Genomic DNA, 13916 nt, shown 5'->3' with positions numbered 1-13916 from the left:
AAATGCTGTGTTCCTTTTACGCCAGATGTAACGGGACATTTCCTTCCAAAAAGTTCAACATTTGTCTCATCAGTCAGGTATTTCCCCAAAAGTCTGGCTATCATTGAGATGTTTCTCAGCAAAATTGAAACAAGCCCTAATGTTCTTTTTGCTTAACAGTGGTTTGCGTCTTGGAAATCTGCCATGCAGGCCGTTTTTGCCCAGTCTCTTTCTTATGGTGGAGTCGTGAACACTGACCTTAATTGAGGCAAGTGAGGCCTGCAGTTCTTTAGACGTTGTCCTGGGGTCTTTTGTTACCTCTCGAATGAGTCGTCTCTGCGCTCTTGGGGTAATTTTGGTCGGCCGGCCACTCCTGGGAAGGTTCACCACTGTTCCATGTTTTTGCCATTTGTGGATAATGGCTCTCACTGTGGTTCGCTGGAGTCCCAAAGCTTTAGAAATGGCTTTATAACCTTTACCAGACTGATAGATCTCAATTACATCTGTTCTCATTTGTTCCTGAATTTCTTTGGATCTTGGCATGATGTCTAGCTTTTGAGTTGTTTTTGGTCTACTTCTCTGTGTCAGGCAGCTCCTATTTAAGTGATTTCTTGATTGAAACAGGTGTGGCAGTAATCAGGCCTGGGGGTGGCTACAGAAATTGAACTCAGGTGTGATACACCACAGTTAGGTGATTTTTTAACAAGGGGGCAATTACTTTTCACACAGGGCCATTTAGGTTTGGATTTTTTTTCTCCCTAAATAATAAAAAACATAATTTAAAAACTGCATTTTGTGTTTACTTGTGTTATATTTGACTAATGGTTAAATGTGTTTGATGATCAGAAACATTTTGTGTGACAAACATGCAAAAGAATACGAAATCAGGAAGGGGGCAAATAGTTTTTCACACCACTATATATATATATATATATATATATATATATATATATATATATATATATAGTGTAACCTCTGTTCACGACCATAATTCGTTCCAGAACTTTGGTCGTAAACCGAGTTAGTCATGAACTGAAGCAGTTTCCCCACATAGGATTGTATGTAAATACAATTAATCTGTTCCAGACCGTACGAACTATATGTAAATATATGAAAAGATTAAGCACAAATATAGTTAATTACACCATAGAATGCACAGTGTAATAGTAAACTAATGTAAAAACATTGAATAACACTGACACAAAATACCCAGGCTCCTTGCTCAGCCTGCTCGCGCTCTCTCTCTCTCTGTAGCACACACACACACACACACACACACCCCACCCATCCTCTGTCAGCAGCATGTGCAGCAGTTTTTTTAAAATGAATTTTAAGCACAGCGGAAAAAAGGAACATTAGAACAAATCTGAACTTTAAAAACCAACCACAAGCAACCAGAAAACATTGCAGGAGTTCATGCTAATAGCCTTACAGCCCGATCGCTGTAAACACTTTTTTTTAAAATGAGTTTTAAGCACAGAGGAAAAAAAGGAACATTTGAAAAAAGAGAAAAGTAATATTGCAACTAATCGCGCTATGAACAACTCCATCTGTAAACACTTTCATGAGTTTTAAGCACAGGGAAAAAAGCAAACATTTGAAAAAAGATTAAAGTAACATTGCAACAATTCACTCTATGAACTGAAAAAATATCTTTTGAAAAATCCGTAATACAAAAACCACCAAGAAAACTAACCTTTCATGAGTCGAGTTCTGGCATGAAGTGTTTTCCCTTCAGGTGTTTTCTCTCTTGTGATTTCTTGGGTTTCTGGTGTTTTTAGCTGTTTAGCTGGTGGGAGCGAAAGCCTCATGCGGCCATTCCAAAAAGAAAGACTTCGTGTTTGCCCTCCACATTACTGGCAGTCTGGCTTTGTTTACATTGTGCTGCTTGAAAGCACGAGGGTTCTCAAATTGGTAAATGAGTAAACTGGTAAACAGTTTTTCCACCTCTTGTAATTTCTTTCTTTACTTCGATTTCATTTTTCTTCAAAACTTTCTTCTCACCACTCTTCACTTGCTTAGAAGCCATAGTTAACTGCAAAAGCACACAAAATACTGTAGAGCACAAAGAGAGCACTCGTCTGACTGAGAACAATGAACAGGTTAAATGAAAAGCCAGGCAGGCACGCGGCTTGCTTGCTTTCTCTCTCTCTCTTTCTCTCTCTCTCAGCCTGCCTGTGCCGGGGATGGTTCGCGTACACGTACTGCCTGCTTCTCAGAGAGAGAGTCTCAGCTATACCCCCCTCCCTCTATGCAGAAGGCAGGCAGTTAATGCATGCGAACCATCCCCCCATTCCACCCGGCACAGGCGAGCAGATAGAGGGGCAAACTTGTGCAGCCTCCCCATCCCCATCAGGCATGTGGCTCTCTCTCTCTCTCTCTCTCTCTCTCTCAGCTTAAGCAGGCAAGGGAAACTGGCTTGTTCATATACCGCGTGTGTGTGGTTGTGAACCGAGGCAAAAGTTTGGCGAACTTTTTGGTCGTGAACCGAGACGATCGTGAACCGAGGTTCCACTGTGTGTGTATATAATATATATATATATATATATATATATATATATATATATATATATATATGCATGCCAGCAACACTCATGACAATGACAACACAATTATATTTTTAATCATGTTACGTTATTATTAAAATGTTTCCTTTTTTTTTTTTTCTCATTACTTCTTTAACACTACTTCTCTGCTGCGAAGCGCGGGTATTTTGCTAGTCTTGTAATATAAGAAAATGGACTTACATTGAATTAATTCACTGATTTCGCTGCCATCTATCAGCAACAAAAATAATTTTTTGTGAATTCTCTATGTAATAACTTAAGTTATAGCGTAATGAAAATTGCATAATTAGATCTGGACCTGTATGTGTGTATGTATTTATGTATGTATGTATGAATGTATGTGTATATATATTAATTAATTAAACACTGTTAAACTGCCTTGTATAGAATCAGTGCAAAGTTACTGCAATATTAAATGTTAATGTAAAAATTAAATTCCATGCTTCATGGACAGTAATATGCATTCAGTTCTCAAGATTTTAATTGTTTTTATTAATTCACAGGTGGATCTCTTGGATCTTGTGTAAAGTACGCAAATTCCAATACAAATCTGGGTTACATACAATCCAGTCCACAAGCAAATGCAGATGGTTCACTGTCTATAGTTTACCATAATGGTGACAAATGCAATACTGGAAGATATTCAACGCGCATTATTTTCCATTGTGATGATAGCCCGGTAAGTTTACAATATAAGGAAACTAAATGTTTTTTTTTCCTTTGAATTTCACCCTCCTGCCTTTAATTTGTGTTTTCCTGATAGTTGTTCATTTAAGGTGGTGATTGTGGTGGTGGTGTTGGTTGTCGTGTGTGTTTTCTTTCCTCTAAAAGCATCACAAGCATCTTCTGTGAAAAAGGTTAGCACAATTCCCAATACAGTACTTCCATCAATCCATTATGAATACACTTAATAGAATTCATGGTTGTGGGTGGTTTGAGCTTACTCCAGAACTGTTAAACAGAGGATACAGCCCCTTAGATGTTTCCAGCTCACTGTGCAACACTACGCAAGCAGTGCACTGTTTTTATTTGTGCACATACTTTAAGTAAATCTGGAGGATTCCACCAGGTGTCAGTGCAAGAGATCATCAGAGGGAGAAAACAATGTATGGTTTTGCTGTTTTATGAGTTGAGGAAAGAAAGGTGTTAAAAATCATTTGCATTCTGATGCGATGGTGCAAAAAAAAAAAAAAATAGAAAATAGAATAACCCTAACCGTATGTGATACATTCAAATGTATTGTATCATTACACTTTAGGATATGCTATACTTTTATTTCCTGTGTGAGAAATCGATGAAGAAAAGAGCCATGAACACATTTGCATGCCAGCATTTAAGTTTGATGATTTCCTTCACTGCACTGAACCATTCATCAAACATCAAAGCACGCACATTGATCTTGTTGGAGCTGTAACCCTGCCTTCACATGTTGATAGTAAACAATGATGCTTATGTCATGTACCAAAATTTGCACACACATGTCACCCATATTTTTGCTGGTACTGCAGCTTGCACATGCATAGTGTTAACTTCTGAGGGCATGCTCAGAGTACACATCAGAAGAACAAATGGAATGCGTGGTAGCCATGATGTGTGCGTGTACTCATTCTAAGGATGAAGTGTAAGTGTAAACTCCACATTAGCAGTTAAAATTGGGATTCTGCAACTATGAAGCAACACTCCTAACCATTACCATGCTATGTCACAAACAGCGTGGTGTATTTTTAAATATACAGCATAGTGCAATATAATGTCATAAAGAACAGTAGGATGTAGTAAAGACTGTTGACTAGTAAGAAGTTGTGCTGTTTTTTAATTTAATCTTTGTGTTGCTGTAAGAAGATTTGTCTCAGTAAATGAAACAAGTTAAACAGAACAGTTATTTTTTATTTATTATGAGAATGTGTAATACATGTACCCATATAAAGGCCTATGTTGGGGGACACAGTAGTACAGTGGTAGACTCTAGTGATTTCACAATAATGAGGCAAAAATTCCAGTCCTGGGTCCCACCTATGTGGGAGTTTGTATGTTCTTTGATTGGGATTCCTCCCATAGTTCAAAGACATCCAGGCTATGATTGGGATTGCTAAATTTCCCCAATACGTGTCTGTGTGTTCCTTCTGCAGTGGACTGGTGCCCTGTCCAGCGATTGTTACTGCCTTGTGTCATATGTTTGGTTGGATAGGCTTTGGTTTCCCTGTGACCCGGCTCAAGTTAAGCATGTTTGAAAAAGGATGGATTTGTGAGTGGATAAATGGCCAATAGCACCCACTGCATCACTGTGACTGGCCATAGCATTTGTGTCCTAGCAAAATAATTGCAAAATGCATTTCTGAAAGGAGAGAGTATGAGAGTAAGTCATCCATGGCATTCTGTTATCTGTTTTTATCTTGAGAAATTTACCAATGACTTGTTGCCTTTACATACTATGGGAGCTTTCAAAGTTGTCATGTGTGACATCTTTTTTTGCTTGGGAGTTTCCATTCAGTACTTAAGATACAGTAGAGATGTTCTTAATTTGCTGCTCTATTCATTCCAAAACCATTTGGTTTGTGAAAATAAAAGCAACTGTACACATTAAACATACTGCTTTGCCTTGTATATAGTGCAACCATAAAAAAAAAAAAAAAGTATGAGCTTCAACATATAGCATGAAGTGGTGCAAGTAACCCAGAGATATGTGTTGCCTCATGAATATAAATATTTTTCCAAATTTTGAATACGTTTTATCCCATTCAAAGGTTATAGAGGGTTCTTGTACCATTTAGAATTTAAACCTGAATAGCAACATACACTAAATTTGAAAACCGACTTTAAACTAACTTCAATGCCATTAATGAGTCTTTTTAAGCATTGTTTTGACAGCTTTCTTTTACAAATGCAGAGATGAAAGAAAATACTTGCAGGTATACACACACACGACTCTTGGAGTGGCATTCAGATAAAATGCTGCTTACTATGGTATATACGGGGCAAAAACTAGAGTTTTTGAGCTGCTATAAATGAATACATTCTTTGAATTAGGATAGTAGTCTTCATAATTGTGCAGTCCATGCTTTGGGTTGGAATCCACTAGTTTACCAACTTATGTGTTATTGTGTTACTTCAAACATGGAAGCTTTTTTTAACACAACAGTTTACACTTTAACCTTCCAGGGAAATATATCTGTGCCTCTTGTTTTTGATGTAAGCTGCACTGAACTGATATGGCAGTAAATGGCAGATTACAACACTGGCGAGGCTTTATGTTCAGTTAGTTTTTGAAATGTACCTTCTGTGACTTCCCTGCTATGGTTCTAACCTTGTAGCCGAGGTTCTGCCTCCCAAATGACCCTAAATTGGATTAAGCCAGTTTGGGAATGTGAGGTTTTTTCTGCTTTTTTTAATGCTTATTGAAATCATCTTGTGTTCCTTAATTTTTGTCATCATTCCAGCAGTTAGGCAGCAAATTGGCTATTGTGCTGCTGCAAACTTGTTTAGCAGAAAGTTTTCCAGCCCCGTCTCAACTCTGATTATTAAGTAATTGGTGTACCTGATTAGCTTGTTTATCATGAGGCTTTTAACTATGAATTATTATTTGTGATGATGAAAAAAACACACACACTGCTGGGATACACATTCAAAGAGAATCCTGCACAGGATTCATATAAAATTTTCTTTTCAAAAATAATAAAACCTGATGTTTGTTTTTTTTAAATAACCCATACCTGTTTTGAGTTAATTTCTTTATCCTAAACTGTTTAGGATAAAGTTTAGGGTTCGCATATATAGTATTTTAATTAATTGAAGTGCAAAGGCCAACACACATATGCAAAGCAGATTTCCATCCTTCTATACTGAAACGATGGTGGCACAGTTTGTACGTAAACTCTTTTTGCAACTCCTCAAATGCATCTGCCTGTATTTTTTGCAGAACATTGACATTGATGCAATGTGCTTAACCCCTGTCCCCTCCTTCCCCAACCACTTTGAGTAGGACTTACGCCTGCACCTTGAAGCATTAAGCTAGCATCCACAGTTGGACTACTTGTCTGGCCAATCTTGGTAAACCACTTGCAACATCCCTTGACTGTCTATACTGCTTATAGAAACAAGAGCTCAGTGCTCAGCTCAGGAAATTATAGACAGATTTTCTTATGCGAGTATGCAAGGTGATGTCATTTATGTTCAACTTTTTTCCTCTACTATTAGAAGTGTTCTGTGCCATTTCCCAATATTAGCCTTTGGATTAGCATATTTTCAATATAGGCTGTTATGGCCTATTTATTAAATTTAAACATCTGCATTGATATTCTTTTAACAAGTACTATATATTTAATTGAAAATGACAAAGAATGTTATAATGATCAACAGATACATCTAACCTCAGTTTACAAAAAATTAATTTGTGTTGTCTTCTTTAAGGAATGTCTTATAAAGAGTTACTATAATTAAAAAGCTTTTAAAATAGATTTACTATTAAAATTCTTACTACTTCACATTGAAATATTTCTTTATAAAAAAGGGGCAAAAGCCAGAGCGAACTAAATATCTGTTCTTTTTGGGGAAGATGCAAGATAAAACATTGTACATTTTACCCTGTTTTGTTTCCATCAAAGTTTACTGAGAAATGACTCATATACCATTAAGTGAATCTTTTGATATTCTCTAGGGCTCTCCATTGTTTCAGCATCAGGATGTTTGTGAGTATGTATTTATATGGAGAACATCCGAAGCTTGTCCTGTTAGAAGAGCTCAAGGTACTAAAAATTGTTTGTCACCTCTGTTAAATAGTGTTTTCAGGTATTTCATTATAAACTTGTGTATGACCAATTGTAACCAAATGTAATTTATTTAGTTTAATCTCATTTTTTCCATATTAATATGGAATATGGAGTTTTGTTTCACCTGGTCAGGTCAGATTTCCAAGTTCTTCCCAAGAAATTTCAAAGTGTTTCTTTGGGTTCTGAGTATGCTCCTAAGCAAATATTTTTAGGGATTTACTATTATAAAGTTGTTTTTTTCTCAGCCCCTCACCAAATGAACTGCACATTAAACTAAATATATATACTTCACACTTTAAGGTTTTAAAAAAGAAAGTGTTAATTTACAAGATGGAGGTTTATAACTATCTTCTTAATGCAGACCACCATTGCATATGACCTTGTAAAAATATTTATCCACATGCAGAAGGGAAGGAAGATGTGTAAGAATGTATAAGACTTTTAAATATTAATTGACATGACTTAATATTTGAACCCAGGATTGAAACAATTAAATTGCATACGATGTGTTATAAGCTACACGAACAATTAAACTGCAAGCCATGGTTTGCTGTTGTAGATATTATGTTAAGAACATTGATTTAAACAATCCTTCATTAGTAATATTTTGACATTGAACTTTTTCCTGTGTACATGAATGTTTTAAGTATCTTATAAGATGACTGAACACTTCAAATATAAATGGACATTCTTTAGTCAGAATGCAAGCTTGACATGCAGTGTTCCATCCTTTGTCAACATAGGGTCTGTTCCCCAAACTGAACAATCCTTAAGAGTTCTCCTTTCTTTTAACATTAAAATGGGTTATGATGTGCAGCTTGCCTAACCATAACACACACACAAACCCAAACACTTTCACTTTTTCACAGGTTCTGATGTAGAGAGTTCTAAAAAGGTTTGGGAACCCCACTCAGTCTGCATAATAATTGACTCTGCTTTCAACAAATAAGATAACAGTGGTATGTCTTTCATTTCCTAGGAACATCCGAGTACTGGATTGTTTTCCGAACAAAGATTTTTAGGGAAGCAGTATTTAGTTGTATGAAATTAAATCAAATGTGAAAAGCTGTCTGTGCAAAAATGTGGGTACCCATGTAATTTTGCTGATTTGAATGCATCCAACTGCTCAGTACTGATTACTTGCAACACCAAATTGGTTGGATGAGCTCGTTAAGCCATGAATTTCATAGACATGTGTGTCCTATCATGAGAAAAGGTATTTAAGGTGGTCAATTGCAAGTTGTGCTTCCCTTTGACTCTCCACTGAAGAGTGACAGTATGGGATCCTCAAAGCAACTCTCAAAAGATCTGAAAACAAAGATTGTTCAGTATCCTGGTTTAGGGGAATGCTACAAAAAGCTATCTCAGAGGTTTAAACTGTCAGTTTCAACTGTAAGGAATGTCATCAGGAAACGGAAGGCCACAGGCACAGTTGCTGTTAAACCCAGCAGGTCCGGCAGGGCAAGAAAAATACAGGAGTGGCATATGCATAGGATTGTGAGAATGGTTACACACAACTCGCAGATCACCTCCAAAGACCTGCAAGAACATCTTGCTGCAAATGGTGCATCTGTATATTGCTCTACAATTCAGCGCAATTTGCACAAACAACATCTGTATGGCAGGGTGATGAGAAAGAAGCCCTTTCTGCACTCATGACACAAACAGAGTCACTTGTTGTATGCAAATGCTCATTTAGACAAGCCAGATTCATTATGGAACAAAGTGCTTTGGACTGATGAGACAAAAGTGGAGTTATTTGGCCATAACAAAAAGTGCTTTGCATGGCGGAAGAAGAACACGGCATTCCAAGAAAAACACCTGCTACCTACTGTCAGATTTGGTGGAGGTTCCATCGTGCTGTGGGGCTGTGTGGCCAGTTCATGGACTGGGGCCCTTGTTAAAGTCGAGAGTCTGATGAATTCAACCCAATATCAACAAATTCTTTAAGATAATGTTCAAGCATCAGTCACAAAGTTGTAGTTACGTAGGGGTTGGATATTCCAATAAGACAATGACCCAAAGCACAGTTCAAAATCTACAAAGGCATTCATGCAGAGGGAGAAGTACAATGTTCTGGAATGGCCGTCACAGTCCCCTGACTTGAATATCACTGAAAATCTATGGGATGATTTGAAGCAGGCTGTCCACGCTCGGCAGCCATCAAATTTAACTGACCTGGAGAGATTTTGTATGGAAGAATGGTCAGGAATACCAACATCCAGAATCCAGACACTCAAAAGGCATAGGAGGCGTCTAGAGGCTGTTATGTTTGCAGAAGGTGGCTCAACTAAGTATTGATGTAATATCTCTGTTGAGGTGCACAAATTTATGCACCTGTCTAGTTTTGTTATGATGCATATTTTCTGTTAATCCAATAAACTTATTGTCACTGCTGAAATACTACTGTTTCCATAAGGCATGTCATATATTAAAAGGAAGTTGCTTCTTTGAAAGCTCGGCCAATGATAAACAAAAATCCAAAGAATTAAGAGGGGTTCCCAAACATTTTCATATGACTGTATATTTTAAATACTTTACAATTTGATATAAAAAACAGTTAATCTGCAAGACACTACTTTTTTAGATTAACTGAAGTGTTATGCCAAAAGACATTAACAGTGAATGATCAGCAAATTTTAGAGATTTTGAGTTAATATATTACATCTCCTTCCTATTGAGAAAATTAAATGTTAAGCTTCTCATATCTTGGTTCTCTGGATCAGCAAATTTGTGTATCCAGTATTCTTAAGCCTTGTGATTTCCTTGTAAATATGTTTTTATCTTGTTTTTGTCTAGGCGACAACTGCCAAGTAAGGGATCCTAAAAGTGGTTACCTATTTGACCTGACACCACTTTCTTTGAAGGATTATGTAGTGAATACAGAAGAATATGAATATCACTTCAGAGTTTGTGGCCCCCTAAAAACAGCAGTCTGTTTAAATAAGACAGGGGTTGGGTTAGAGGCGGTTTCTTCCTGTCAAGTAAAAATCAAGGATAAAAATTTTAATAAAGTAGCAGGTATGCTTTTTTTTATCCTTCTGTTTTTAGAAAGACAAAAAAATACAATATTAGTAATTTTAAGTATCATTTAGGATATTTCTGATTTGGGAAACAAGTGTGGAACACAAAATTAATGTTTAGGTCTGCTAAATTACTTTTGGGGACAGAATGAGAATTGTGTTTTGCAAGACATTCTAATGTACTTTATTTGAACATTTCAGTGATTTTAAACAAAATTCTGCCTTTAATATGCTAATTAGAAGTGATATACCATTATTACAACTTAGTAGATATACACCTCCCAAGTTGGGTGTGCGATGGATGAGAAAGATGATTTCTGGGGTGAGTTGGATGAAGTGGTGGAGAGTGTACCCAAGGGGGAGAGAGAGAGGTGATTGGAGTGGATTTCAGTGGACATATTGGTGAAAGAAACAGAGGAGATGAGGAGTGAATGGGTAGATAAGGTGTCAAGGACAGGAATGTAGAAGGTCAGATGGTACTGGATTTTGCAGAAAGGATGGGCATAGCTGTGGTGAAAACATATTTTAAGAAGAGTGAAGAACATAGGTTGACATAGTGGAGGAAGATGCTCACGGGTAGATTATATCCTATGCAGGAGGGTCAGTCTAAAGGAGATTGTAGACTGCAAAGTGGTGGCAGGGGAAAACGTAATTGGGTAGCATAGAATAGTGGTCTGTAGGATGATGCTGAAGATCAAGAAGAGGAGGAGAGTGAGGGCAGATCTAAGAATTGAATGGTGGAAGTTGAAAAAAAGGATGTAAGACAGGCACTTGGTGGCAGTGAAGAGTTACCAGACAGCTGGGCAACTTCAGGAGATGTTGTAAGGTGACAGCAAGAAGGGTGTTTGGCATGACATCTGGACAGATGGAGAAGGAAACTTGGTGGTGGAATGGGGAAGTACAGGATAGTATACAGAGGAAGAGGTTGGCAAAGAAGTTGGATAGTCAGAGAAATGGAGAAAGTAGACAGGAGTACAAGGAGATAAGGCGTAAGGTGAAGAGAGAGGTGGCGAAGGCTAAAGGAAAAGTGTATGATGAGCTGTATGAGAGTTTGGACACTAAGGGAGGAAAAAAGGACCTGTACCGATTGGCAACACAGAGGGACCGAGCTGGGAAAGATGTGCAGCAGGTTAGGGTGATAAAGAATAAAGATAGAAACAGAGAGCAGATGTAAAGAGTACTTTGAGAGGCTGATGAATGAAGAGAATGAGAGGGAGAGAGAGAAGGTTGATGGTGTGGAGATAGTGAATCAGGAAGTGAAACAGATTAGCAAGGAGGAAGTAAGGACGACTATGAACAGAATGAAAAACGGAAAGGCCGTTGGTCCAGATGACATATCTTTGGAAGCATGGAGGTGTTTAGGCAGTGTAGTTTTAACCAAATTTCAACCAAAGACAGAATACTTGTGTAAATGAGAGGGTGGTCAGTGGAATGGTGAGTAGGGTTGGTCAAGGTGGATGAGTGTAAATACTTGGGATCAACAGTACAGAGTAACAGGGATTGTGGAAGAGAGGTGAAAAAGAGAGTGCAGGCCGAGTGGAATGGGTAGAGAAGAGTGTCAGGAGTAATATGTGACAGACTGGTATCGCCAAGAGTGAAAGGAAAGATCTACAGGACGGTAGTGAGACCAGCTATGTTATATGTGTTGGAGATGACCCAAAAATGGGAGACAGAGCTGGAAATGGCAGGTTAAAGATGCTAAGATTTGCATTGGGTGTGACGAGGAAGGATAGAATTAGAAATGAGAACTTTAGAGGGTCAGCTCAGGTTGGACGGTTTAGAGACAAAGTCAGACAGATGAGATTGTGTTGGTTTGGACATGTATAGAGGAGAGATGCTGGGTATACTAGGAAAAGGATACTAAGGATAGAGCTGCCAGGCAAGTGGAAAAGAAGAAGGCCTTAGAGGAGGTTTATAGATATGGTGAGAGAGGACATGTTAGAAAGTTTTTCTTTAGACAGAAACATTGTTACTTGGAATAAATTACCAAGTTGCATGGTTAATTGTATTTTAGAGACATTCAAATCTTGACTTAGTATTTTCAAATTGGTCTTTCTGATTGTTTTGGCGAAATGTCTCATTTTCATCAAAACTGTTCATATATTCACATTTTGCTCTAAAGGACGATACACAAAAACAATTACTTATGATGATGGACTGATCAAGATAAACTACACCAATGGAGAAAGTTGCCACCGAATATATAAAAGATCAACTACAATTATGTTTTATTGTGACCACAGTCAAACTTCGGTAAGTACTAAACATTTTAGTTCAAAATTTTCAGCATTGTTTTGGTCTCATTAGCAAAATTAAACCTATTGTCAACCAGTATTCAAATTGTATTATGGTCTTATTATCCCTCATTATTTAAGAGAATAAATTCTTTTGAATGGAACATGTTTCATAAGAAAACCTTGCATTACATTATTAAAACATTACATGACATAGGTTGCCATTAAGGAGAGTAGAAGGAGAGATTAATACTTTGACCAATTAATTAATTATTGCACGATATAGGTACAAATATACCATACACTATATTGTTTTTTGTACTTTGTCAGACATAAAGGCAGAGTGTGATTTACTTAAATAATTGAATTAGCGAATATATAGTTGTACCTAATATGTATCAACAACCCTAATCTATTCGTTTGGCTAAATTTTAATCTTAGAGAAACATTGTGTTTGTGGATTTTTAAATTTCTGTTTCCTTTATCTTGTGCTTCTTTCTACCCTTTTCACTTTTCAGTTCTTTAAACAAAAAAAAAAAACTTTTTTTTTTTTCTTTTTCTAAATAGGCAAAGCCAGTATTTTTGAAGGAAACACTTGACTGTAGTTATTTGTTTGAGTTTCATACTTCATATGCTTGTCGTCCTTTCAAGACAATTGAGTGTTCAGCCAAGTAAGTACACCAGTTGTTTATCTCAAAAGACTTTTGTTATTTATTTCCGTGTGCATTAGAGAGGAACGAATCAAGTCCAATAGTGTAGTGGGTAGCTCTTGCCTCCACAGAGATCCAGCAACTTTGGTTTGAATTGTGTGCCTGAATCTTGTCTGTATGGAGTTTGCTCATTCTTCCCATGTAATATTGGGTTTTCCTCCAGGTACTCCCATTTCCTTACATATCCTCATAGATTTGTAAATTGAGCTAAATGACAATTCCACATTTGCCCCCCAGTATAATTGTGAGTGCCATAAAGGATAAATCCAGGAGAATAATTTTTGTCATGCTCAAAGCAGAAGAGAAGTATTTCAGGGGAAAAAGATGGCAGTGGGAGCCAGAATGTTTATAGTAATTGGCATTTGCAGAACATATCTTGAACAATACCTGAGTTCTTCAATGAACAGTGATGATAATCAGGATCATTAGTCAAGCCCATAACAATTTTGTTTTCTTGGGGTAATTTGCAAACAAACTTGAATTATACAGTATATACTGCGAGTCTGGATTTTTAGAAATTGCTTGAATATTTCTAAAAATAATTCTCCACAAAATTAACATAGTATAGGGGAGGTCATTTGGCCACACTGAAATGGATGATATGGGGCAACAGTAAGCCTGACATAATTTAGCAACA

The 13916-nt window shown here is 37.1% G+C and overlaps 1 protein-coding gene across 1 annotated transcript in view; it reads left to right on the top strand.

Moving 5' to 3' along the window:
* Window positions 1-13916, top strand: part of igf2r (insulin-like growth factor 2 receptor) — a 128492-nt gene that overhangs the window by 76251 nt on the left and 38325 nt on the right. The window contains exons 25-29 of the mRNA XM_039737814.1: window positions 3050-3225; window positions 7201-7288; window positions 10112-10333; window positions 12458-12588; window positions 13137-13240. Coding sequence (XP_039593748.1) covers window positions 3050-3225; window positions 7201-7288; window positions 10112-10333; window positions 12458-12588; window positions 13137-13240 — 721 coding nt within the window. The remainder of the gene's footprint in view (window positions 1-3049; window positions 3226-7200; window positions 7289-10111; window positions 10334-12457; window positions 12589-13136; window positions 13241-13916) is intronic.

Source organism: Polypterus senegalus, chromosome 16 (genome assembly GCF_016835505.1).
Source record: "Polypterus senegalus isolate Bchr_013 chromosome 16, ASM1683550v1, whole genome shotgun sequence".
Lineage (NCBI taxonomy): Eukaryota > Metazoa > Chordata > Cladistia > Polypteriformes > Polypteridae > Polypterus > Polypterus senegalus.
Note: the sequence above shows the minus strand (reverse complement) of the source record. Positions and strands in the feature narration are given on the sequence as shown.